The 27,394-nt window shown below is 49.5% G+C and overlaps 1 protein-coding gene across 13 annotated transcripts in view; it reads right to left on the bottom strand.

Annotated features, from left to right (window-relative positions):
• Window positions 1-3,582: 3,582 nt before the first annotated feature.
• Window positions 3,583-27,394, bottom strand: part of tnpo2b (transportin 2b) — a 28,478-nt gene continuing 4,666 nt past the window's right edge. The window contains exons 7-26 of one of the 13 annotated variants that reach the window (XR_016485656.1): window positions 27,022-27,103; window positions 25,460-25,582; window positions 24,873-24,991; window positions 24,632-24,692; window positions 24,336-24,507; window positions 22,595-22,747; window positions 20,128-20,353; window positions 19,383-19,554; window positions 17,883-18,077; window positions 16,073-16,231; window positions 12,691-12,778; window positions 12,451-12,549; window positions 11,495-11,590; window positions 11,129-11,204; window positions 10,915-11,014; window positions 6,599-6,673; window positions 6,166-6,297; window positions 5,271-5,791; window positions 5,203-5,235; window positions 3,583-5,169 (exon numbers count right to left, since the gene is read on the bottom strand). Coding sequence is in view for 2 of the 13 variants with exons in the window: in XM_090195248.1 (XP_090051374.1) it covers window positions 6,190-6,297; window positions 6,599-6,673; window positions 10,915-11,014; window positions 11,129-11,204; window positions 11,495-11,590; window positions 12,451-12,549; window positions 12,691-12,778; window positions 16,073-16,231; window positions 17,883-18,077; window positions 19,383-19,554; window positions 20,128-20,353; window positions 22,595-22,747; window positions 24,336-24,507; window positions 24,632-24,692; window positions 24,873-24,991; window positions 25,460-25,582; window positions 27,022-27,103 (2,104 nt within the window). In the remaining 11 variants the exon portion in view is untranslated. Of the gene's footprint in view, window positions 5,792-6,165; window positions 6,298-6,598; window positions 6,674-10,914; window positions 11,015-11,128; window positions 11,205-11,494; window positions 11,591-12,450; window positions 12,550-12,690; window positions 12,779-16,072; window positions 16,232-17,882; window positions 18,078-19,382; window positions 19,555-20,127; window positions 20,354-22,594; window positions 22,748-24,335; window positions 24,508-24,631; window positions 24,693-24,872; window positions 24,992-25,195; window positions 25,245-25,459; window positions 25,583-27,021; window positions 27,104-27,394 lie in introns of those variants that run through there. The other 12 variants (XR_016485659.1, XR_016485649.1, XR_016485651.1 and 9 more) reach the window with 12 other exon arrangements.

The following is a 27,394-nucleotide window of genomic DNA, read 5'->3' as shown; positions in this document are numbered from 1 at the left end:
TCCTTCCTTTCTCTCCTTTCATTCCTCTCTCTCTCCTTTCATTCCTCTCTCTCTCCTTTCCTTCCTCTCTCTCTCCTTTCCTTCCTCTCTCTCTCTCCTTTCCTTCCTCTCTCTCTCTCCTTTCCTTCCTCTCTCTCCTTTCCTGTAAAACAGAGACACACAACAGACAGATCTGTCATGGCTCACATTCACCCGGCGTGGAAACATACACAGGGTGGCGTCCTAAATCACACCCGATTCCCTTTTTACTGCACTACTTTCAGAGCCCTGTGGACCCTGGTCAACAGTAGGGCACTGTATAGGGAATAGGGTGCAGACTGGGACACACTACAGGTTCTACGCAGCCGCAGTTCAAAGGTTATGACATTAACATAACAAGGAGGAAACAGTTGGAAAGATTGGAAGAAGAAACTTTTTGTATTTATTTCCACAAAGAAACGAGTTGAATGTTTGTAGAGATTGACATAGAAACGAGTTGAATGTTTGTAGAGATTGACATAGAAACGAGTTGAATGTTTGTAGAGATTGACATAGAAACGAGTTGAATGTTTGTAGAGATTGACATAGAAACGAGTTGAATGTTTGTAGAGATTGACATAGAAACGAGTTGAATGTTTGTAGAGATTGACATAGAAACGAGTTGAATGTTTGTAGAGATTGACATAGAAACGAGTTGAATGTTTGTAGAGATTGACATAGAAACGAGTTGAATGTTTGTAGAGATTGACATAGAAATGAGTTGAATGTTTGTAGAGATTGACATAGAAACGAGTTGAATGTTTGTAGAGATTGACATAGAAACGAGTTGAATGTTTGTAGAGATTGACATAGAAACGAGTTGAATGTTTGTAGAGATTGACATAGAAACGAGTTGAATGTTTGTAGAGATTGACATAGAAATGAGTTGAATGTTTGTAGAGATTGACATAGAAATGAGTTGAATGTTTGTAGAGATTGACATAGGCAGCAGTCCATTGAAATACTGGAGCACATTAAAGTCATTCTGCAAAACTTGAACAAGTAAGATCATGCTTGTTTCTACAGCCTTCCCCTCCTCCCCCTCAGTCTTCCCTATGTTCCTCCCCCTCAGTCTTCCCTCCCTTCACTATGTTCCTCCCCCTCAGTCTTCCCTCAATAAGCCTTAAGTTCTATAAGTTAGTAAATAAGTTAGAGCCCTCATTTACTAAAGACACTTGATTGCGTTTATTAATGAACCAATTAAGTCATCACAATATCATAACGAGTCCAAAACGATCTACTACAGAACATTGAAACCTGACAAAAAAAAAACATCTTTAAATACATTTGAATGAATACAAAAAGCTAAAATCTAAACTGATAAAATGATAGAAATAGAGATAGCAGAATGGGGGAGATGTAGATTGTCTTTGTTGAATGATACATTGATTAGTTTATCGCTTCTATGATCACAGTCCTGGTCAGTCCGTCATCTATACATCTGTGCAAAATGTGTCCAAATTCACTGAAGCTGAGATAATATGGATATTAAAGGGGAAGTTCAGGATTTTACAACTTAATGTTAGATTGTTCCTCACCCTGAAAGTATTCAATGGTTCAGGAGAAACTGAAGTCCCTGGTTCGATTTCTTTTTAAAACAGCCATTAAAAACTTCAGCTAACTTTTAAAAGCCAAAAGGCCAAAATACTGAACGTCCCCTTTAATGACACTAAGGCTGGGATTCATTCAAATCCTCATTAGATCTGCCTCATGACATTTAAAGGTAATTTCCAATTGAGCTGACATAAGCAGACCGTGAATGCGGTCTCCACGAACGTGGGAACATGGTCTTTAAAAAGGGCCAATCGGCTTGAATCCTGGCCTCAAACTGCTGACAACCTCACAGCTGTCTATACTGTACATAAAGTTGGCTAGAGGGCACATGTTCAATAACGGTTTCTGTTCAAGTGCACCCTCTATCCAACTCTATGATAGTGTCTGTGCCTTCGTACAAAATGGCAACATTCCCTTTAAAATGCACTACTTTTGACCAGAGCCCTATGAGGAATATATATAGCGAATAGAGTGCCATTTGGGGCGGAGGATGTTGCCGTCTGTCTGTGTGAGTCCTCGCTCCGCTGTCCTGTTGGAGGGACATTGTGCTCTTATCTTGGAACAAAGTGAAGACAAGTTAAAAGGATAACAACACTATTCTCACACACACACAGTAGGCTAGTTCCAGCTACAACCTCTTCTCCCTAGAAAACACAAAACGTACACAGTCGGTCGCTGTAAAAGTGCGGATTACTCGCAGTTTCACTAACTTTTTATTTGCCATTTTCGTATTCCTGCTTTTGTTTCCCCAGTAAGTAAGAGACAACAGAGCTTTTGTTTCCCCAGTAAGTAAGAGACAACAGAGCTTTTGTTTCCCCAGTAAGAGACAACAGAGCTTTTGTTTCCCCAGTAAGAGACAACAGAGCTTTTGTTTCCCCAGTAAGTAAGAGACAACAGAGCTTTTGTTTCCCCAGTAAGTAAGAGACAACAGAGCTTTTGTTTCCCCAGTAAGTAAGAGACAACAGAGCTTTTGTTTCCCCAGTAAGTAAGAGACAACAGAGCTTTTGTTCCCCCAGTAAGTAAGAGACAACAGAGCTTTTGTTTCCCCAGTAAGTAAGAGACAACAGAGCTTTTGTTCCCCCAGTAAGTAAGAGACAACAGAGCTTTTGTTCCCCCAGTAAGTAAGAGACAACAGAGCTTTTGTTCCCCCAGTAAGTAAGAGACAACAGAGCTTTTGTTCCCCCAGTAAGTAAGAGACAACAGAGCTTTTGTTTCCCCAGTAAGTAAGAGACAACAGAGCTTTTGTTCCCCCAGTAAGTAAGAGACAACAGAGCTTTTGTTCCCCCAGTAAGAGACAACAGAGCTTTTGTTTCCCCAGTAAGAGACAACAGAGCTTTTGTTTCCCCAGTAAGTAAGAGACAACAGATCTTTTGTTTCCCCAGTAAGTAAGAGACAACAGAGCTTTTGTTTCCCCAGTAAGTAAGAGACAACAGAGCTTTTGTTTCCCCAGTAAGTAAGAGACAACAGAGCTTTTGTTTCCCCAGTAAGTAAGAGACAACAGAGCTTTTGTTTCCCCAGTAAGTAAGAGACAACAGAGCTTTTGTTTCCCCAGTAAGTAAGAGACAACAGATCTTTTGTTCCCCCAGTAAGTAAGAGACAACAGAGCTTTTGTTCCCCCAGTAAGTAAGAGACAACAGAGCTTTTGTTTCCCCAGTAAGTAAGAGACAACAGAGCTTTTGTTCCCCCAGTAAGTAAGAGACAACAGAGCTTTTGTTTCCCCAGTAAGAGACAACAGAGCTTTTGTTTCCCCAGTAAGTAAGAGACAACAGAGCTTTTGTTTCCCCAGTAAGTAAGAGACAACAGAGCTTTTGTTCCCCCAGTAAGTAAGAGACAACAGAGCTTTTGTTTCCCCAGTAAGTAAGAGACAACAGAGCTTTTGTTCCCCCAGTAAGAGACAACAGAGCTTTTGTTCCCCCAGTAAGTAAGAGACAACAGAGCTTTTGTTCCCCCAGTAAGAGACAACAGAGCTTTTGTTTCCCCAGTAAGTAAGAGACAACAGAACACAGACGGTAGAATTCAGATGTCCTTTATGAGGGAAGTTTAAAAAAAAATCCTTAATACAAAAATTAAAAAATTAAAAGTGCAAAACCACAAAACTAAAAATAAACAAATGTGTTGTTTGTGTTCATTTAAGCTCACCATGGAAACTAAAAAAAACAGCAGCAGCAAATTAAAAAATAATAAACAAAAAGCAACAAAATATGGACCTCTTGTAACACGTTATCAGGATAAACAGTTCTGGGTTCAATCTCTTTCCTCCAGACATCACTATGGCAACACACACACACAGTTGGTCACAGTTTACAGGCGGAGGACAATAGGGTGGGAGGAGTCAAGTGTTAAATCGTTACCTTATTAAAACAATCAACAGTGTCACGTACGGTAAACAAATAGGTAAACAAACGCAGACACGACACACAAACAGGTACAACTAGAGACGAGAGGCTGTGATCTGTAGTTTCCTAACTTTACGTAAGAATAACAGGTATTATTAAAGCCCTATTCCTCTTATAATGATGACTCGTATGAACCAAGAGGTTAGTTATCCCCTGTCTATCTAGAAGAGAACATGAGAATTATCTCATGATATTTATATGGAAGAAAGCATTCCTTAGGGAAAAGGACAGAAACCAAAACATGCTTGGTGGAGGAGAGATCAGCAGTGAACCAGTGATCGAGTAATAACAGGAGGAATATTAATTCATATAGAAGATCCTTTACCCCGGAAAAAAACAGCTATCTCCCAGAAATAAACAGAGGCTAGACACCTACCTGTCTGTCCCCAACACCCTGTCTGTCCCCAACACGCTGTCTGTCCCTCACTGACTGTTAATCCCTTACTGGTAGTGTCGGAGTCTGACTAGTGTAACAGCGCCATCTACACAAAGCTCTAGGTATTGCAAGTGTGCGTGTCTTACTGTGGGAGTGCCTGTCAGTCTCTCTGTCTATGGCTCTCTGTGTGGTGGATTTTTTCTGATTTAAATCTGTTAAGTCTCTTTCCCTCTACTGTAGTCTAGCTGGCCTCTACCTGGCCTCTACCTACCTCTCTCTACTATAGTCTAGCTGGCCCCTACCTACCTCTCTCTACTATAGTCTAGCTGGCCTCTACCTACCTCTCTCTTCTGTCGTCTAGCTGGCCCCTACCTACCTCTCTACTGCAGTCTAGCTGGCCCCTACCTACCTCTCTACTGTAGTCTAGCTGGCCCCTACCTACCCCACTCTACTGTAGTCTAGCTGGCCCCTACCTACCCCTCTCTACTGTAGTCTAGCTGGCCCCTACCTACCTCTCTCTACTGCAGTCTAGCTGGCCTCTCTACCTACCCCTCTCTACTGTAGTCTAGCTGGCCCCTACCTACCCCTCTCTACTGCAGTCTAGCTGGCCCCTACCTACCCCACTCTACTGCAGTCTAGCTGGCCCCTACCTACCCCTCTCTACTGCAGTCTAGCTGGCCCCTACCTACCCCTCTCTACTGCAGTCTAGCTGGCCCCTACCTACCCCTCTCTACTGCAGTCTAGCTGGCCCCTACCTACCCCTCTCTACTGCAGTCTAGCTGGCCCCTACCTACCCCTCTCTACTGCAGTCTAGCTGGCCCCTACCTACCCCTCTACTGCAGTCTAGCTAGCCCCTACCTACCCCTCTACTGCAGTCTAGCTGGCCCCTACCTACCCCTCTCTACCGCAGTCTAGCTGGCCCCTACCTACCTCTCTCTACTGCAGTCTAGCTGGCCCCTACCTACCTCTCTCTACTGTAGTCTAGCTGGCCCCTACCTACCTCTCTATACTGTAGTCTAGCTGGCCCCTACCTACCCCTCTACTGTAGTCTAGCTGGCCCCTACCTACCCCTCTCTACTGTAGTCTAGCTGGCCCCTACCTACCTCTCTTTCCCTCACTCTTCATTCTCTATCTGTCCCTATCTGTTTCTGCGTTGGAACCTTTTCCTTCTGAATGTAGGTACCCCCCTCTCTCTGTCCCTACCTTAGTTGGTTTCTCTGTGTTGGTTGGGTCCCCTTAATCTTTAATCTAGAGGTGTCCCCCTGTCCCTCCCCAAGTCCCGCCCACCCTCCCGCTATGGAGAAATACATAGGGCGTGGGGGCTGTCTGTCAGGGGGAGCGGCCAATGGCGTGATGGGTCCCTCTCCCCCTCCCCCCAGATCAGTTCAGGGCATTAACACAGATGGATGAGATTCCTTTTCACCTTCTTCCTCTACTACTGGCTCACCTGGAGAGGGAAGGAGGGTGAGAGAGAGAGGGAAGGAGGGTGAGAGAGAGAAGGAGGGGGGGAGAGAGAGGGAAGGAGGGGGGGAGAGAGAGGGAAGGAGGGGGGGAGAGAGAGGGAAGGAGGGGGGAGAGAGAGGGAAGGAGGGGGGGAGAGAGAGGGAAGGAGGGGGGAAGAGAGAGGGAAGGAGGGGGGAGAGAGAGGGAAGGAGGGGGGGAGAGAGAGGGAAGGAGGGGGAGAGAGAGAGGGAAGGAAAGGGAGAGCGGGAAGGAGGGGGATGGATGAAGATTTCTGGATGAGGATCACAACCAGGAAGTGCCATCTAAAAGTGTGACAGAATTAACATTGGAATGGTGATATTTAAAGCGAGTGTGTACCTGATGTTAGGTTAGGGGGGGTTTCTACACGCCGTAGCAGGCAGACAGTCTCTCCTTCAGCTGGGGGGGAAACTGTTCTGAGAACTGCTGCCAGTTCTCCTCTCCTACCTGGTCCTTAAAACCATGGAGGATCTGGGGGGGGGGGGGGGGGGGGGGAGAGAGAAAATACTTTGATTCCTCAACAAAGAAATGACAACAGAAACAATGTCTGAAATAATTCTCTACTATTATGGTTAACATCCCACTATCATACAGTCTACACACACACACACACACAGAGAGACACACACACACACACACGGATCTGGGCCAAGCAAAGCTTTTCCCAGGATGTGTCCTAAACAGCAGCCTCTCCCTTCCACTGTACACTACAGACGTGCAGATCAAGGGAACCAGGTGCCATCTGGGACAGAGCGTTGGGTCCTCCACACACCTTGTAGAACATGTCTCTCAGGTCGTCTTTAGGGCTGACCCAGGACGCCACGGCATCACAGAAGAAGATGAAGTCCTGCAGAGAGACACATTCTGTCATTTCAACCTACAGAATGACCGTGTCTCCATGTAGAGGTCTGCTCTCTTCATACCACAACGCCTGCTGCCGACTTCCTGTCTGACTCCCAACACCTGGTCCCAAACCCAACCGCAGTGCTACGATGTGATTTTAGGTGTGTGACGCAGCTCACTTGCCAAGACATGGTTGCGGCAACTTAAGCACCCGACAGGCAATATCAACCAGACCAAAACAACTTCAACAAGTTAACTGACCAGAGACGGTCACCTGACCCATTCTATTAGCCTGTCTGTATTAGCCGGTCTGTATTAGCCGGTCTGTATTAGCCGGTCTGTATTAGCCGGTCTGTATTAGCCGGTCTGTATTAGCCAGTCTGTATTACCGGGCTACATCAATGTGTTAGATGTAGTTTGAAGAGAGCGGAGTTGGATAGACCTTCTCTTGAGCTATTTTTACAGCCTACCTTTAAGGAGAGGGATGATTTTCAGCGGAGACATATAGGTGATCAATATTTATTTCTAGGCTGTGTAGTAAACTATAGCCTAAATCATATATGTAGGAAGTACCTCCTTAGAGAGAGAAGTGCCCTGTTCTCCTCCTCCCCATGAACAGCCTATAACCTCCTCTAACTGACACCACACACATCTGATCTCACCGGTGAGACACTGAACAGGAAGCAGGGAGAACAGGTGGGTCGTCATCGTAAATAAGAACTTGTTCTTAACCGACTTGCCGAGTTCAATAAAGGTTCAATAAAAACAGAACGATGACAGCAACATGTGTTACGTTCTGTAGGACACAGCCTAGTCCTCTAGGATACAGCCTAGTCCTCTAGGATACAGCCTAGTCCTCTAGGATACAGCCTAGTCCTCTAGGATACAGCCTAGTCCTCTAGGATACAGCCTAGTCCTCTAGGATACAGCCTAGTCCTCTAGGATACAGCCTAGTCCTCTAGGATACAGCCTAGTCCTCTAGGATACAGCCTAGTCCTCTAGGATACAGCCTAGTCCTCTAGGATACAGCCTAGTCCTCTAGGATACAGCCTAGTCCTCTAGGATACAGCCTAGTCCTCTAGGATACAGCCTAGTCCTCTAGGATACAGCCTAGTCCTCTAGGATACAGCCTGGTCCTGTAGGACACAGCCTGGTCCTGTAGGACACAGCCTAGTCCTGTAGGATACAGCCTAGTCCTGTAGGATACAGCCTAGTCCTGTAGGATACAGCCTAGTCCTGTAGGATACAGCTACAGCCTAGTCCTGTAGGATACAGCCTAGTCCTGTAGGATACAGCCTAGTCCTGTAGGATACAGCCTAGTCCTGTAGGATACAGCCTAGTCCTGTAGGATACAGCCTAGTCCTGTAGGATACAGCCTAGTCCTGTAGGATACAGCCTAGTCCTGTAGGATACAGCCTAGTCCTGTAGGATACAGCCTAGTCCTGTAGGATACAGCCTAGGGATACAGCCTAGTCCTGTAGGATACAGCCTAGTCCTGTAGGATACAGCCTAGTCCTGTAGGATACAGCCAAGATACAGCCTAGTCCTGTAGGATACAGCCTAGTCCTGTAGGATAGAGCCTAGTCCTGTAGGATAGAGCCTAGTCCTGTAGGATACAGCCTAGTCCTGTAGGATACAGCCTAGTCCTGTAGGATACAGCCTAGTCCTGTAGGATACGGCCTAGTTCTGTAGGATACGGCCTAGTCCTGTAGGATACGGCCTAGTCCTGTAGGATACGGCCTGGTCCTGTAGGATACAGCCTGGTTCTGTAGGATACAGCCTAGTTCTGTAGGATACAGCCTAGTCCTGTAGGATACAGCTTAGTCCTGTAGGATACAGCCTAGTCCTGTAGGATACAGCCTAGTCCTGTAGGATACAGCCTAGTCCTGTAGGATACAGCCTGGTTCTGTAGGATACAGCCTAGTTCTGTAGGATACAGCCTAGTCCTGTAGGATACAGCCAGGATACAGCCTAGTCCTGTAGGATACAGCCTAGTCCTGTAGGATACAGCCTAGTCCTGTAGGATACAGCCTAGTCCTGTAGGATACAGCCTAGTCCTCTAGGATACAGCCTAGTCCTCTAGGATACAGCCTAGTCCTCTAGGATACAGCCAGGATACATCCTAGTCCTGTAGGATACAGCCTAGTCCTGTAGGATACATCCTAGTCCTGTAGGATACATCCTAGTCCTGTAGGATACAGCCTAGTCCTGTAGGATACAGCCTAGTCCTGTAGGATACAGCCTAGTCCTGTAGGATACAGCCTAGTCCTGTAGGATACAGCCTTGTTCTGAGTAGTTCTGTAGGACACAGCCTAGTTCTGTAGGACACAGCCTAGTTCTGTAGGATACAGTCTAGTCCTGTAGGACACAGCCTAGTCCTGTAGGATACAGCCTAGTTCTGTCGGATACAGCCTAGCTCTGTAGGATACAGCCTAGCTCTGTAGGACACAGCCTAGCTCTGTAGGACACAGCCTAGTCCTGTAGGACACAGCCTAGTCCTGTAGGACACAGCCTAGTCCTGTAGGACACAGCCTAGTCCTGTAGGATACAGCCTAGTCCTGTAGGATACAGCCTAGTTCTGTAGGATACAGCCTAGTTCTGTAGGATACAGCCTAGTCCTGTAGGATACAGCCTAGTCCTCTAGGATACAGCCTAGTCCTCTAGGATACAGCCTAGTCCTCTAGGATACAGCCTAGTCCTCTAGGATACAGCCTAGTCCTCTAGGATACAGCCTAGTCCTCTAGGATACAGCCTAGTCCTCTAGGATACAGCCTAGTCCTCTAGGATACAGCCTAGTCCTCTAGGATACAGCCTAGTCCTCTAGGATACAGCCTAGTTCTGTAGGATACAGCCTAGTCCTGTAGGATACAGCCTAGTCCTGTAGGATACAGCCAGGATACAGCCTAGTCCTGTAGGATACAGCCAGGATACAGCCTAGTCCTGTAGGATACAGCCAGGATACAGCCTAGTCCTGTAGGATACAGCCTAGTCCTGTAGGATACAGCCTAGTCCTGTAGGATACAGCCAGGATACATCCTAGTCCTGTAGGATACAGCCTAGTCCTGTAGGATACAGCCTAGTCCTGTAGGATACAGCCTAGTCCTGTAGGATACAGCCTAGTCCTGTAGGATACAGCCTAGTCCTGTAGGATACAGCCTTGTTCTGAGTAGTTCTGTAGGACACAGCCAGGATACAGCCTAGTCCTGTAGGATACAGCCTAGCTCTGTAGGACACAGCCTAGTTCTGTAGGACACAGCCTAGTTCTGTAGGACACAGCCTAGTTCTGTAGGACACAGCCTAGTCCTGTAGGACACAGCCTAGTCCTGTAGGACACAGCCTAGTCCTGTAGGACACAGCCTAGTCCTGTAGGATACAGCCTAGTCCTGTAGGATACAGCCTAGTTCTGTAGGATACAGCCTAGCTCTGTAGGATACAGCCTAGTTCTGTAGGATACAGCCTAGTCCTGTAGGATACAGCCTAGTTCTGTAGGATACAGCCTAGTCCTGTAGGATACAGCCTAGTCCTGAGTAGTTCTGTAGGACACAGCCTAGTTCTGTAGGATACAGCCTAGTTCTGTAGGATCCAGCCTAATTCTGTAGGATACAGCCTAATTCTGTAGGATACAGCCTAGTTCTGTAGGATACAGCCTAGCTCTGTAGGATACAGCCTAGTTCTGAGTAGTTCTGTAGGATACAGTCTAGTTCTGAGTAGTTCTGTAGGTTACAGCCTAGTTCTGAGTAGTTCTGTAGGATACAGTCTAGTTCTGAGTAGTTCTGTAGGTTACAGCCTAGTTCTGAGTAGTTCTGTAGGATACAGTCTAGTTCTGAGTAGTTCTGTAGGTTATAGTCTAGCTTTTAGGAGGACGATTTGCAGGCAGAGACAAATAAAATGGGTCATCAGTACTTATTGGAAATATGAAGGAACAACGCTCGCTCACCATGGTAACCTAACCTATAGTCACCATAGTAACCTAACGTCGGTTGAGCGCCCACACTGGCCCAACTAGGAGAGGACAGGCCCAACTAGGAGAGGACAGGTACGGGTCCCTGTACCTGTCCTCTCCATCTCCCTTCCTCTGACCTGGACCACTCCCCCAGGGTTTACACCAATCATCATCCATCTCCCTTCCTCTTACCTGGACCACTCCCCCAGGGTTTACACCAATCATCATCCATCTCCCTTCCTCTTACCTGGACCACTCCCCCAGGGTTTACACCAATCATCATCCATCTCCCTTCCTCTTACCTGGACCACTCCCCCAGGGTTTACACCAATCATCATGCAGATCCCTCTGAAGGCGGAGTCTTTCTCCTCGTTGTCACGGATGTTCCGTAGGGACGTACACCTGTCACACACACACACACACACCACCGCGTCACAAACCAGGCAATCTAAACATGTTGATAATGATCAGTGAGGTGAAGGACTAGATGTGTCATCAGATGTGTGACAGACTCACCACGGTCTGATGAACTGCTGGAGCATCGGAGCCACCTCCTGAGGACACACGTAGCCCAGGCGACCAATCGTAATGGCTGGAAGAAGATGGGAGGAGCTTCACTCATGTGTACAACACACCCAACTAAAAACCACGAGCTGGTTTGACGTCGCTGATGTTCGTATCATAAATAACGGCTCATTATTATTTGGAGATGAGTCAGTCAGTCACAGTTTACCCAAAATGCATCGGCTGCCATGTCAAACAAACCCAATGATTGCGTGTGTGTTCAGTATATGTATGTCTGTGTGTGTGTTCAGCATCTGTGTGTATGTGTGTGTGTTCAGCATCTGTGTGTCTGTGTGTGTGTTCAGCATCTGTGTGTACCAGTGTTCTCCAGCAAGGTCTTGGGTGTGTTGGGTCTGTTGATGATCTCTACCAGCTGGTTCAGAACCAGAGACACATAGGGCTGCATCTCTACACCTACAGACAGATGGAGACAGAGACAGAGACGGAGACAGAGATGGAGACAGATGGGGACGGAGACAGAGATGGAGATGGGGACAGAGATGGAGATGGGGACAGAGATGGAGATGGGGACAGAGACGGATGGGGACGGAGACGGAGACAGATGGGGACGGAGACAGAGACGGATGGGGACGGAGACAGAGACGGATGGGGACGGAGACGGAGACAGATGGGGACGGAGACGGAGACAGAGACGGAGACAGATGGGGACGGAGACGGAGACAGATGGGGACGGAGACGGAGACAGATGGGGACGGAGACGGAGACAGATGGGGACGGAGACGGAGACAGATGGGGACGGAGACGGAGACAGATGGGGACGGAGACGGAGACAGATGGGGACGGAGACGGAGACAGATGGGGACGGAGACGGAGACAGATGGGGACGGGGACGGAGACAGATGGGGACGGAGACAGATGGGGACGGAGACGGAGACAGACGGGGACGGAGACGGAGACAGACGGGGACGGAGACGGAGACAGACGGGGACGGAGACAGACGGGGACGGAGACAGACGGGGACGGAGACAGATGGGGACGGAGACAGATGGGGACGGAGACAGATGGGGACGGAGACAGATGGGGACGGAGACAGATGGGGACGGAGACAGATGGGGACGGAGACGGAGATGGGGACGGAGACAGTGAAAGAAACAAAGCAGAGAAATATATCATTAAGATAACTCATGCTAGCAGCATCGAAACTGACAATTGCTTTGTTTGTTAATTAAAGAACAAAATTCTAAAAAAAACATGATCATCTCTCACATGTACATATTATCTCCGTGTACAAACCTACATGCAGAAAGACTCACCCATCTGCATGCAGATCTCTCCAATGGCCCAGGTAGCATTGTTACACACAGAGATGAACTCTGGGTTCAGGTTGGTCCCTAGAATAGGCATGAACTCAGCTGGACACACACACACACACAGAAAGCCAAGGGGAAGAGAAAGGGAGGCCGATAGATAACATAAGGAGTATGATAGACTGGTAGTTACACAGTTCGTAGGAAAAGAAGAGAGATGAAGAGAGAGATGGTATAGGTCGTTACCGATGCAGGGTTTGACGTGAGGGAAGCAGGCCTTGGTCAGATCACCCAGCAGGGCGAAGGAGCTCTGTCTCACCTCTGGCATGGTGTCCTGGAGATATAGAATGTGTGTGTTAACTACATTGTCTCTCTCAGTCATACAAAATGGTTATATACAATCAAATAGAGCCAGGGTCTGTTACCACACACACACACACACACACACACTAGACGGACCAGTGGATCCCAAACCTCAGTGAAGATCAGGAGTTCTACCAGTCAGATTATTGTATTATCCTAAAAATGACTTAACCATAAGCCTCCGCAACATGAACCAATTGAACCAGCTCTGTGGTAATGAGGGTTGTACAGCAACATGAACCAATTAAACCAGCTCTGTAGTAATGAGGGTTGTACAGTAACCAATGAAACCAGCTCTGTGGTAATGAGGGTTGTACAGCAACATGAACCAATTAAACCAGCTCTGTGGTAATGAGGGCTGTACAGCAACATGAACCAATTAAACCAGCTCTGTAGTAATGAGGGCTGTACAGCAACATGAACCAATTAAACCAGCTCTGTAGTAATGAGGGCTGTACAGCAACATGAACCAATTAAACCAGCTCTGTGGTAATGAGGGTTGTACAGCAACATGAACCAATTAAACCAGCTCTGTGGTAATGAGGGTTGTACAGCAACATGAACCAATTAAACCAGCTCTGTGGTAATGAGGGTTGTACAGCAACATGAACCAATTAAACCAGCTCTGTAGTAATGAGGGTTGTACAGTAACCAATGAAACCAGCTCTGTGGTAATGAGGGTTGTACAGCAACATGAACCAATTAAACCAGCTCTGTAGTAATGAGGGCTGTACAGCAACATGCACCAATTAAACCAGCTCTGTGGTAATGAGGGCTGTACAGCAACATGAACCAATTAAACCAGCTCTGTAGTAATGAGGGCTGTACAGCAACATGAACCAATTAAACCAGCTCTGTGGTAATGAGGGTTGTACAGTAGACTACAGAACCAATTAAACCAGCTCTGTGGTAATGAGGGTTGTACAGTAACATGAACCAATTAAACCAGCTCTGTGGTAATGAGGGTTGTACAGTAACATGAACCAATTAAACCAGCTCTGTGGTAATGAGGGTTGTACAGCAACATGAACCAATTAAACCAGCTCTGTGGTAATGAGGGTTGTACAGCAACATGAACCAATTAAACCAGCCCTGTGGTAATGAGGGTTGTACAGCAACATGAACCAATTAAACCAGCCCTGTGGTAATGAGGGTTGTACAGTAACATGAACCAATTAAACCAGCTCTGTGGTAATGAGGGTTGTACAGCAACATGAACCAATTAAACCAGCCCTGTAGTAATGAGGGTTGTACAGTAACATGAACCAATTAAACCAGCTCTGTGGTAATGAGGGTTGTACAGTAACATGAACCAATTAAACCAGCTCTGTGGTAATGAGGGTTGTACAGTAACATGAACCAATTAAACCAGCTCTGTGGTAATGAGGGTTGTACAGTAACATGAACCAATTAAACCAGCTCTGTGGTAATGAGGGTTGTACAGTAACATGAACCAATTAAACCAGCTCTGTGGTAATGAGGGTTGTACAGCAACATGAACCAATTAAACCAGCTCTGTAGTAATGAGGGTTGTACAGTAGACTACAGAACCAATTAAACCAGCTCTGTGGTAATGAGGGTTGTCCAGCAACACAAACCAATTAAACCAGCTCTGTGGTAATGAGGGCTGTACAGTAACATGAACCAATTAAACCAGCTCTGTAGTAATGAGGGTTGTACAGCAACATGCACCAATTAAACCAGCTCTGTGGTAATGAGGGTTGTACAGTAGACTACAGGCCCAGTACATTCTCACTGCATACTGGCTGTGGTTGAGTCTCCCTGCTGTTCTACTCAGACCATTTCAGAACTATATGATCCACTGGTAATAAACATCAGTTGTATTACTTATGAGGCCCAGCTGAGTGACATTAAACTGACATGATGTGTTCTTTATTCTACTGGACTGACTGGCCTGCATCTGGTCACTGACCATCCCTCCGCCTGACCGTCCCTCAGCCTGCCCCCCTCCCTCAGCCTGCCCCCTCCACTAAGACTGACCGTCCCTCAGCCTGCCCCCTCCACTAAGACTGACCGTCCCTCAGCCTGCCCCCTCCACTAAGACTGACCGTCCCTCAGCCTGCCCCCTCCACTAAGCCTGACTGTCCCTCAGCCTGCCCCCTCCACTAAGCCTGACCGTCCCTCAGCCTGACCGTCCCTCAGCCTGCCCCCTCCACTAAGACTGACCGTCCCTCAGCCTGACCGTCCCTCAGCCTGCCCCCTCCACTAAGACTGACTGTCCCTCAGCCTGACCGTCCCTCAGCCTGCCCCCTCCACTAAGCCTGACCGTCCCTCAGCCTGCCCCCTCCACTAAGACTGACCGTCCCTCAGCCTGCCCCCTCCACTAACACTGACCGTCCCTCAGCCTGCCCCCTCCACTAAGACTGACCGTCCCTCAGCCTGCCCCCTCCACTAAGACTGACCGTCCCTCAGCCTGCCCCCTCCACTAAGACTGACCGTCCCTCAGCCTGCCCCCTCCACTAAGCCTGACCGTCCCTCAGCCTGCCCCCTCCACTAAGACTGACCGTCCCTCAGCCTGCCCCCTCCACTAAGACTGACCGTCCCTCAGCCTGCCCCCTCCACTAAGACTGACCGTCCCTCAGCCTGCCCCCTCCACTAAGACTGACCGTCCCTCAGCCTGCCCCCTCCACTAAGACTGACCGTCCCTCAGCCTGCCCCCCTCCACTAAGACTGACCGTCCCTCAGCCTGCCCCCTCCACTAAGACTGACCGTCCCTCAGCCTGCCCCCTCCACTAAGACTGACCGTCCCTCAGCCTGCCCCCCTCCACTAAGACTGACCGTCCCTCAGCCTGCCCCCTCCACTAAGACTGACAAAAAAGAGACACCGTCTTCCAGCTGATGGAGAAACTCGAGTCACATTGCATTATTACATTGCATTATTTCTGACACGCGCACAAATTCATGTTACTCCTATGAGACATGGTGATCTGATCAATCCGCTTGGCCAGCGGTAGGCTATAGGTGCACTTGATTTGCTCTTCGGGCACATGAAATGGTTCAAAATGGGAACCCTTGGCCTCCCCGGTGCGCAGGGCAGCTGAAACAAGTGCACCTCCTGTCAACAGCGTGAGAGACAGAATAAAAGGCTTCATCTTTGGGTTTTTATAGAAATGTTTAGAGATGGACTAGGAATGCCTTGGAGATTGTCTCGGTCAGTGGTCACCAAACAGTCATTCACACATATGTAGAGTAAAACACTGAACCCCCCCCCCCCCCCCCCCCCCCACACACACACAGACCGTACCTGCATGCACTGAAACAGTAGTGTCATGATGTTGCTCCGGGACACCAGCTGATCAACGTGGCCCCCCAGGCCCTCAGCCAGACCACTGAGGAGGTCCAGGGCCACGATCATAAAGTCCTTATCAGGAGCTTCGTACTGGTCCGGCTGTTGGCTGTACATCTGGGGGGAGAGAAATGTACTTAATACATCTGGGGGGGGGGAGAGAGAGTTAAGGGGGAGGAGAGGGGGAGAGAGAGTTACTTAATACATCTGGGGGGGAGATGAGGGGGGAGAGAGAGTTAAGGGGGAGGAGAGGGGGAGAGAGAGTTACTTAATACATCTGGGGGGGAGGAGAGGGGGAGAGAGAGTTAAGGGGGGAGAGAGAGTTACTTAATACATCTGGGGGGGAGGAGAGGGGGAGAGAGAGTTAAGGGGGGAGAGAGAGTTACTTAATACATCTGGGGGGGAGGAGAGAGGGGAGAGAGAGTTAAGGGGGAGGAGAGGGGGAGAGAGAGAGTTAAGGGGGGAGGAGAGGGGGAGAGAGAGTTACTTAATACATCTGGGGGGGAAGGGGGGGAGATCAAAACACTGAATCTTTAAATCACTGATAACTGTGTGTCTTAGACATTATAGATACAAAGGTATGTGGACACCCCTTCACATGAGTGGATCTGGACATTTCAGCCACACCCGTTGCTGACAGGCCTTACTGAAGAGCTCAGAGACTTTCAAAATGGTGCCATCATAGGATGCCGCATAGTGATAACTGTACAGTTTGGTGGAGGAAGAATAACGGTCTGGGGCTGTTTTTAATGGATCGGGCCCCTTAGTTCCAGTGAAAGGAAATCTTAACTCTACAGCCTACAATGACATTCTAGATGATTCTGTGCTTCTAATTATGTGGCAGCACGTTTGGGGAAAGCCCTTTCCTGTTTCAGCATGACAATGTCTCCATGCGCAAAGCGAGGCCCATACAGAAATGGTTTGTCGAGATTGGTGTGAAAGAACTTGACTGGTCTGCACAGAGCCCTGACCTCAACCCCATCGAACACATTTGGGATGAATTGGAACGCCGACTGCAAACCAGGCCTAAATCGCATAACATCAGTGTCCGACCTCACTAATGCTCGAGGCTGAATGGAAGCAAGTCCCCACAGCAATGTTCCAACATCTAGTGGAAAGCCTTCCCAGAAGAGTGGAGGCTGTTATAGCAGTAATGTTCCAACATCTAGTGGAAAACCTTCCCAGAAGAGTGGAGGCTGTTATAGCAGTAATGTTCCAACATCTAGTGGAAAGCCTTCCCAGAAGAGTGGAGGCTGTTATAGCAGTAATGTTCCAACATCTAGTGGAAAGCCTTCCCAGGAGAGTGGAGGCTGTTATAGCAGTAATGTTCCAACATTTAGTGGAAAGCCTTCCCAGAAGAGTGGAGGCTGTTATAGCAGTAATGTTCCAACATCTAGTGGAAAGCCTTCCCAGGAGAGTGGAGGCTGTTATAGCAGTAATGTTCCAACATCTAGTGGAAAGCCTTCCCAGGAGAGTGGAGGCTGTTATAGCAGTAATGTTCCAACATTTAGTGGAAAGCCTTCCCAGAAGAGTGGAGGCTGTTATAGCAGTAATGTTCCAACATTTAGTGGAAAGCCTTCCCAGAAGAGTGGAGGCTGTTATAGCAGTAATGTTCCAACATCTAGTGGAAAGCCTTCCCAGGATAGTGGAGGCTGTTATAGCAGCAAAGGGGGACCAACTCCATATTAATACCCATGATTTTGGAATGAGATGTTCGACGAGCAGGTGTCCACATACTTTTGGTTGTGTGTGTGTGTGTGTGTCTCACCATAGCCTGAGCCAGTGTTTTCTGCACCAGTGTAACACAGCGCTGGTAGACTGGTTCACAGTAGGGCAGGAAGCCACTCTGGAGGGCTGTAGCTACAGAGGACAGACACTCTAACAGAGGAAACAGGTCCTTATCTTCATCCTTCAGCTCATTCCACTTGGCGATGAGAGGAGGCATCAGCTTCTCTATGTACTCCTAGAGGAGAGAAAGACGGGGGAGAGAGGAGAGAAAGACGAGGGGGGAGAGAGGAGAGAGACGGGGAGGAAAAGAGAGAGAGGGGGAGGAAAAGAGAGAGAGGGGGAGGAAAAGAGAGAGACGGGAGGAAGAGAGAGGAGAGAGACGGGGGGAAGAGAGAGGAGAGAGACGGGGGGAAGAGAGAGGAGAGAGACGGGGGGAAGAGAGAGGAGAGAGACGGGGGGAAGAGAGAGGAGAGAGACGGGGGGAAGAGAGAGGAGAGAGACGGGGGGAAGAGAGAGGAGAGAGACGGGGGAAGAGAGAGGAGAGAGACGGGGGGGAAGAGAGAGGAGAGAGACGGGGGGGAAGAGAGAGGAGAGAGACGGGGGGGAAGAGAGAGGAGAGAGACGGGGGGGAAGAGAGAGGAGAGAGACGGGGGGGAAGAGAGAGGAGAGAGACGGGGGGAAGAGAGAGGAGAGAGACGGGGGGAAGAGAGGAGAGAGAGACGGGGGGAAGAGAGAGGAGAGAGAGACGGGGGGAAGAGAGAGGAGAGAGAGACGGGGGGAAGAGAGAGGAGAGAGAGACGGGGGGAAGAGAGAGACGGGTGGAAGAGAGAGACGGGGGGAAAAGAGAGAGAGGGGGAGGAAAGAGGAGAGAGACGGGAGGAAGAGAGAGATGGTTCAAACTTGTAAAAAACAATAACAGGAACAGAGTCAAAGAAAAAATATAAACAAATAAGCCAAAAGCTAACTACCGCCCTCCCGAAAGCTAACTACCGCCCTCCCGAAAGCTAACTACCGCCCTCCCGAAAGCTAACTACCGCCCTCCCGAAAGCTAACTACCGCCCTCCCGAAAGCTAACTACCGCCCTCCCGAAAGCTAACTACCGCCCTCCCGAAAGCTAACTACCGCCCTCCCGAAAGCTAACTACCGCCCTCCCGAAAGCTAACTACCGCCCTCCCGAAAGCTAACTACCGCCCTCCCGAAAGCTAACTACCGCCCTCCCGAAAGCTAACTACCGCCCTCCCGAAAGCTAACTACCGCCCTCCCGAAAGCTAACTACCGCCCTCCCGAAAGCTAACTACCGCCCTCCCGAAAGCTAACTACCGCCCTCCCGAAAGCTAACTACCGCCCTCCCGAAAGCTAACTACCGCCCTCCCGAAAGCTAACTACCGCCCTCCCGAAAGCTAACTACCGCCCTCCCGAAAGCTAACTACCGCCCTCCCGAAAGCTAACTACCGCCCTCCCGAAAGCTAACTACCGCCCTCCGAATGGGAAACTGAGGGCAACTAGAAGGGGTGTTTAACTAGCCTAACTACCTACTAACCGGTTGGTTGAGGTGGTGTCCTACGGAGTCGGCCAGTGTTCCTATAGCGTCGTACAGTATGAGCAGGTTCTTGTGTTGGTATTTTCCAAAAGCGAAGACCAGAGTATCCAGAATGAAGCTCAGATAGGGAACCAGCTCTGTACAGGCCTCCTCCTCTAGGGTAGCAAACGCACTGAGAGGGGGAGGAGGAGAGAGGGAGTGAGGGAGGAGAGAAAGGGGAGGGGGCAGAGGGCGAGCAGGAAACATTCATTCATTGTCGCATCTCATCAAGACCTTGAATTCCAGTTCAACATCTTTATTCTCTCAAAAAACCCATCCCTCTCCCCACACACACACACACACACCCCCACCACTCTCCCCACACACACACACACCCACCACCACTCTCCCCACACACACACACCCACCACCACTCTCCCCACACACACACACACACACCCACCACCACTCTCCCCACACACACACACACCCACCACCACTCTCCCCACACACACACACACCCACCACCACTCTCCCCACACACACACACCCACCACCACTCTCCCCACACACACACACCCACCACCACTCTCCCCACACACACACACACACCCCCCCACACACACACCCACCCACCACTCTCCCCACACACACACACACCACTCTCCCCACACACACACACACACCACTCTCCCCACACACACACACACCCACCACTCTCCCCCCACCTCACACACCCTCCCCACCAGCCGCCCCCTCCCCACACCTGCAGGCGGCCTCCTGAACTCTCTTGTTCCCGTCCAGGATCCTCTTGAGGAGTTCAGTCATGAGGGGTTTGAGGTGGGAGTCGGGGGGCTGGCTGACCACCCAGTGGGCGTAGCGGGACAGGGTCCAGCAGGCGATGGAGCGCACCAGGGCCTTCTTATCACAGAGACACTGGATGAGGTGAGGCATCAACTCTGGTAGGTAGGGAACCATGCCCTGCATACAACCTGAGGAGAGAGGAGGGGGGTGTGACTCACATGCTTTTAGCTTTTAGTTCCATTTAGAAAATAAAAAAGGATGGAGGTCAGGGGATGGAGGTGATAGAGGTCAGGGATAGAGGTCAGGGGATAGAGGTGATAGAGGTCAGGTGATAGAGGTCAGGGGATAGAGGTCAGGGGATGGAGGTCAAGGGATGGAGGTCAGGGGATGGAGGTCAGGGGATAGAGGTCAGGGGATAGAGGTCAGGGGATGGAGGTCAGGGGATGGAGGTCAGGGGATAGAGGTCAGGGGATAGAGGTCAGGGGATAGAGGTCAGGGGATAGAGGTCAGGGGATAGAGGTCAGGGGATAGAGGTCAGGGGATAGAGGTCAGGGGATGGAGGTCAGGGGATAGAGGTCAGGGGATAGAGGTCAGGGGATAGAGGTCAGGGGATAGAGGTCAGGGGATAGAGGTCAGGTGATAGAGGTGATAGCGGTCAGGGGATAGAGGTCAGGGGATAGAGGTCAGGGGATAGAGGTCAGGGGATAGAGGTCAGGTGATAGAGGTGATAGCGGTCAGGGGATAGAGGTCAGGGGATAGAGGTCAGGGGATAGAGGTCAGGGGATAGAGGTCAGGGGATAGAGGTCAGGGGATAGAGGTCAGGGGATAGAGGTCAGGGGATGGAGGTCAGGGGATGGAGGTCAGGGGATGGAGGTCAGGGGATAGAGGTGATAGAGGTCAGGGGATAGAGGTCATGGGATAGAGGTCATGGGATAGAGGTGATAGAGGTGATAGAGGTCAGGGGATAGAGGTGATAGAGGTCAGGGGATAGAGGTCAGGGGATAGAGGTCAGGGGATAGAGGTCAGGGGATAGAGGTCAGGGGATGGAGGTCAGGGGATGGAGGTCAGGGGATGGAGGTCAGGGGATGGAGGTCAGGGGATAGAGGTCAGGGGATAGAGGTGATAGAGGTCAGGGGATAGAGGTCAGGGGATAGAGGTCAGGGGATAGAGTTCAGGGGATAGAGGTCAGGGGATAGAGGTCAGGGGATAGAGGTCAGGGGATGGAGGTCAGGGGATGGAGGTCAGGGGATGGAGGTCAGGGGATGGAGGTCAGGGGATGGAGGTCAGGGGACGGAGGTCAGGGGACAGAGGTCAGGGGACAGAGGTCAGGGGATAGAGGTCAGGGGATGGAGGTCAGGGGATGGAGGTCAGGGGATAGAGGTCAGGGGATAGAGGTCAGGTGATAGAGGTGATAGCGGTCAGGGGATAGAGGTGATAGCGGTCAGGGGATAGAGGTGATAGAGGTCAGGGGATAGAGGTCAGGGGATAGAGGTCAGGGGATAGAGGTCAGGGGATAGAGGTCAGGGGATAGAGGTCAGGGGATAGAGGTCAGGGGATAGAGGTCAGGGGATAGAGGTCAGGGGATAGAGGTCAGGGGATAGAGGTCAGGGGATAGAGGTCAGGGGATGGAGGTCAGGGGATGGAGGTCAGGGGATGGAGGTCAGGGGATGGAGGTCAGGGGATGGAGGTCAGGGGATATAGGTCAGGGGATATAGGTGATAGAGGTCAGGGGATAGAGGTCATGGGATAGAGGTCATGGGATAGAGGTGATAGAGGTGATAGAGGTCAGGGGATAGAGGTGATAGAGGTCAGGGGATAGAGGTGATAGAGGTCAGGGGATAGAGGTGATAGAGGTCAGGGGATAGAGGTGATAGAGGTCAGGGGATAGAGGTCAGGGGATGGAGGTCAGGGGATGGAGGTCAGGGGATGGAGGTCAGGGGATGGAGGTCAGGGGATGGAGGTCAGGGGATGGAGGTCAGGGGATGGAGGTCAGGGGATGGAGGTCAGGGGATGGAGGTCAGGGGATGGAGGTCAGGGGATGGAGGTCAGGGGATGGAGGTCAGGGGATAGAGGTCAGGGGATAGAGGTCAGGGGATGGAGGTCAGGGGATGGAGGTCAGGGGATAGAGGTCAGGGGATAGAGGTCAGGGGATAGAGGTGATAGAGGTCAGGGGATAGAGGTCAGGGGATAGAGGTCAGGGGATAGAGGTCAGGGGATAGAGGTCAGGGGATGGAGGTCAGGGGATGGAGGTCAGGGGATGGAGGTCAGGGGATGGAGGTCAGGGGATGGAGGTCAGGGGATGGAGGTCAGGGGATGGAGGTCAGGGGATGGAGGTCAGGGGATGGAGGTCAGGGGACAGAGGTCAGGGGATAGAGGTCAGGGGATAGAGGTCAGGGGATAGAGGTCAGGGGATAGAGGTCAGGGGTTACCCTCAGCGATAGCCCCCAGCACCAGTATTCCAGACTCCTTGACGACCCAGTCTGGGTGGAACAACAGGCCCTTCAGCAGGGGCAGCAGGTGGGGGAGGAGCTCATCACGAAACACGTTAGCCAACACGTCTAACGCTGCCGCTGAACACTTCCCTGTTAGAGAGACAGAGGTTACAACACTTCCCTGTTACGAGAGAGAGAGAGGTTACAACACTTCCCTGTTAGAGAGAGACACAGAGGTTACAACACTTCCCTGTTAGAGAGAGAAACAGAGGTTACAACACTTCCCTGTTAGAGAGAGAAACAGAGGTTACAACACTTCCCTGTTAGAGAGAGAAACAGAGGTTACAACACTTCCCTGTTAGCGAGAGAAACAGAGGTTACAACACTTCCCTGTTAGAGAGAGAAACAGAGGTTACAACACTTCCCTGTTAGAGAGAGAAACAGAGGTTACAACACTTCCCTGTTAGAGAGAGAAACAGAGGTTACAACACTTCCCTGTTAGAGAGAGAAACAGAGGTTACAACACTTCCCTGTTAGAGAGAGAAACAGAGGTTACAACACTTCCCTGTTAGAGAGAGAGAAACAGAGGTTACAACACTTCCCTGTTAGAGAGAGAAACAGAGGTTACAACACTTCCCTGTTAGAGAGAGAGAAACAGAGGTTACAACACTTCCCTGTTAGAGAGAGAGAAACAGAGGTTACAACACTTCCCTGTTAGAGAGAGAGAAACAGAGGTTACAACACTTCCCTGTTAGAGAGAGAGAAACAGAGGTTACAACACTTCCCTGTTAGAGAGAGAGAAACAGAGGTTACAACACTTCCCTGTTAGAGAGAGAGAAACAGAGGTTACAACACTTCCCTGTTAGAGAGAGAGAAACAGAGGTTACAACACTTCCCTGTTAGAGAGAGAAACAGAGGTTACAACACTTCCCTGTTAGAGAGAGAAACAGAGGTTACAACACTTCCCTGTTAGAGAGAGAAACAGAGGTTACAACACTTCCCTGTTAGAGAGAGAGAAACAGAGGTTACAACACTTCCCTGTTAGAGAGAGAAACAGAGGTTACAACACTTCCCTGTTAGAGAGAGAGAAACAGAGGTTACAACACTTCCCTGTTAGAGAGAGAGAAACAGAGGTTACAACACTTCCCTGTTAGAGAGAGAGAAACAGAGGTTACAACACTTCCCTGTTAGAGAGAGAGAAACAGAGGTTACAACACTTCCCTGTTAGAGAGAGAGAAACAGAGGTTACAACACTTCCCTGTTAGCGAGAGAAACAGAGGTTACAACACTTCCCTGTTAGAGAGAGAAATAGAGGTTACAACACTTCCCTGTTAGAGAGAGAAACAGAGGTTACAACACTTCCCTGTTAGAGAGAGAAACAGAGGTTACAACACTTCCCTGTTAGAGAGAGAGAAACAGAGGTTACAACACTTCCCTGTTAGAGAGAGAGACAGAGGTTATAACACTTCCCTGTTAGAGAGAGAAGCAGAGAGACAGAGAGAGAAAGAGGTTACAACACTTCCTACACCACTAGTTAAACAGTGACTGATTTAGACCAGGTGTGTGTGTGTGTGTATGTATGTGTATCTTCATGGGTAATCAGTAACAACTGAGAACTGGAAAAACTGGCCCTAAATCTTCTCTCTTGGCGGGACAAACACTAAAGACTGGCTGCCAATCCCATTTCCCCGGCTCTGATTGGTCAGCTGAGCTGTCACGCAATCCCTCAACCACTCACGCAGGTTCCAGTCGGAGAGCGTGTCATCGTCGTCATCGTCATCGTCGTGGTCCTCCCCCTCCTCCCCCTCTCCTCCCTCGTGTTGCAGGGTGACGGTGCGGGACTTGTGGAAGCGAGGCTTGATGTCCTGCTCACTGTCTGGTACGGTGTCGTCCTCCTCCTCTACATCTCCCTGGGGGAGAGAGGGAGAGGGGGGGGCGTTAAGTCATGGTTCTCTCTAGTTGTGTATTAGGAGTGGGACATCCAGACTGACTCACACAATCACTCACACACAGACTGACTGACTGTAAACTCACCTTTAGGAGGATGATGTCTATCTCAGAGTACTTCATCCCATTCACCAGGATAGGGATGAGTCTGGAGAGAGACAGGAGAGATGGTGATAACCACACTAGTCCTCTTTATCCAGCTACACCCCTACTAAAAACTCACCCAGCCATCACTTCATCTGCGTGTCTGATGTGTGTCCGTCCATGAGTGTGTGTATTTGAGTGTGGGCGTGTCACTGCCCCCGCGTGCGGGCGGGTGTGTACTTACTGGACCAGGTGACCAGACAGGGCCTCCTTGCAGACGGGCTGCTCAGCCAGGGTGAGCCAGAACTCACAGGCCTCCAGACTGACATTCTCATCTGGGTCCTGGGTTCGCTGGAGCATGTACTGGGGAGGAGAGAGAGATCTCTTATAGAAACAGAAGGCAATATGGAAGAGAGGTATGGGGCCATAAGAATAGAGAGAGAGAGAAATAGCAGAACAGATTGAGTGTAGGAGGTTTACAAAAACACATGGAACATGAGTGATGAATGAGTGTATGACGAAGGTCAAAAGTGCACAGGGTTAGAGGTCAGAGTTCATAGGTGGTACCTGTATGATGCTGTGCATGTGTGGTATGAGGTCATAGGGTTAGAGGTCAGAGTTTGTCGATGGTACCTGTACGATGCTGTGCATGTGTGGTATGAGGTCATAGGGTTAGAGGTCAGAGTTCGTCGATGGTACCTGTACGATGCTGTGCATGTGTGGTATGAGGTCATAGGGTTAGAGGTCAGAGTTCGTCGGTGGTACCTGTACGATGCTGTGCATGTGTGGTATGAGGTCATAGGGTTAGAGGTCAGAGTTCGTAGGTGGTACCTGTATGATGCTGTGCATGTGTGGTATGAGTCGGTCTATTCGGACCTCCAGCAGCATGACCAGAGCTCTACACACGTTCTTCCTCACCTCACAGTCCTCATCCCCCGCTAGAGCAAACAGACTCTGGAGAGAGGGGGGGGGGGTCGTTATAATAAACATTTAGACTGGAGAGAGAGGGGGGGGCATTATAATAAACATTTAGACTCTGGAGAGAGGGGGGGGGTCGTTATAATAAACATTTAGACTCTGGAGAGAGAGGGGGGGGGTCGTTATAATAAACATTTAGACTCTGGAGAGAGAGGGGGGGTCGTTATAATAAACATTTAGACTCTGGAGAGAGGGGGGGGGGCGTTATAATAAACATTTAGACTCTGGAGAGAGGGGGGGGGTCGTTATAATAAACATTTAGACTCTGGAGAGAGAGGGGGGGTCGTTATAATAAACATTTAGACTCTGGAGAGAAGGGGGGGGGGGGGGCGTTATAATAAACATTTAGACTCTGGAGAGAGGGGGGGGGGCGTTATAATAAACATTTAGACTCTGGAGAGAGGGGGGGGGGTCGTTATAATAAACATTTAGACTCTGGAGAGAGGGGGGGGGGTCGTTATAATAAACATTTAGACTCTGGAGAGAGAGGGGGGGGGTCGTTATAATAAACATTTAGACTCTGGAGAGAGGGGGGGGGTCGTTATAATAAACATTTAGACTCTGGAGAGAGAGGGGGGGTCGTTAAAATAAACATTTAGACTCTGGAGAGAGGGGGGGGGGTCGTTATAATAAACATTTAGACTCTGGAGAGAGAGGGGGGGTTCGTTATAATAAACATTTAGACTATGGAGAGAGAGGGGGGGGGTCGTTATAATAAACTAGTGCAAAAAAGTAGTGCACTATATAGGGACTAGGGCTCTGGTCTAAAGTAGTGCACTATATAGGGAATAGGGCTCTGGTCAAAAGTAGTGTACTATATAGGGACTAGGGCTCTGGTCAAAAGTAGTGCACTATATAGGGACTAGGGCTCTGGTCTAAAGTAGTGCACTATATAGGGAATAGGGCTCTGGTCAAAAGTAGTGTACTATATAGGGACTAGGGCTATGGTCAAAAGTAGTGCACTATATAGGGAATAGGGATATAGTCTAAAGTAGTGCACTATATAGGGAATAGGGATATAGTCTAAAGTAGTGCACTATACAGGGACTAGGGCTCTGGTCTAAAGTAGTGCACTATATAGGGACTAGGGCTCTGGTCTAAAGTAGTGCACTATATAGGGAATAGGGCTCTGGTCTAAAGTAGTGTACTATATAGGGACTAGGGCTCTGGTCAAAAGTAGTGCACTATATAGGGACTAGGGCTCTGATCTAAAGTAGTGCACTATATAGGGACTAGGGCTCTGGTCTAAAGTAGTGCACTATATAGGGACTAGGGTTCTGGTCTAAAGTAGTGCACTATATAGGGACTAGGGCTCTGGTCTAAAGTAGTGTACTATATAGGGACTAGGGCTCTGGTCTAAAGTAGTGCACTATATAGGGACTAGGGTGCCATTTTAGTCACAACCCCTGTCTCACCTCGATGAAGGTGTCGATGTGATCCATCAGAGCCTGGGCTCTACTGCTGATGAACTGATTCACACACGCTATGGCATGAGACCTGGAGGGAGGGTGAGAGAGAGCAGAAACAAAGTTGGTTGCATTCAATAGCTGCCTTAAGAAGAAATCAACTACTTGTCAGGGAGCGAAGGCAGAAAGGCAGAAAGAAAGGCAGAAAGAAAGAAAGACAGAAAGAAAGAGCACAGACCTGATCTGGGTGACAGAGACAGACAGAGAGATAGACAGAGAGACAGACAGAGAGACAGACCTGATCTGGGTGACAGAGACAGACAGAGAGACAGACAGAGAGACAGACAGACAGACAGAGAGACAGACCTGATCTGGGTGACAG

The sequence above is a fragment of the Oncorhynchus mykiss genome, chromosome 13 (assembly GCF_057628025.1).
Source record: "Oncorhynchus mykiss isolate SJ-2025 chromosome 13, ASM5762802v1, whole genome shotgun sequence".
NCBI classification, from domain to species: Eukaryota; Metazoa; Chordata; class Actinopteri; order Salmoniformes; family Salmonidae; genus Oncorhynchus; species Oncorhynchus mykiss.
This window is presented reverse-complemented; position numbering and strand designations above follow the sequence as displayed.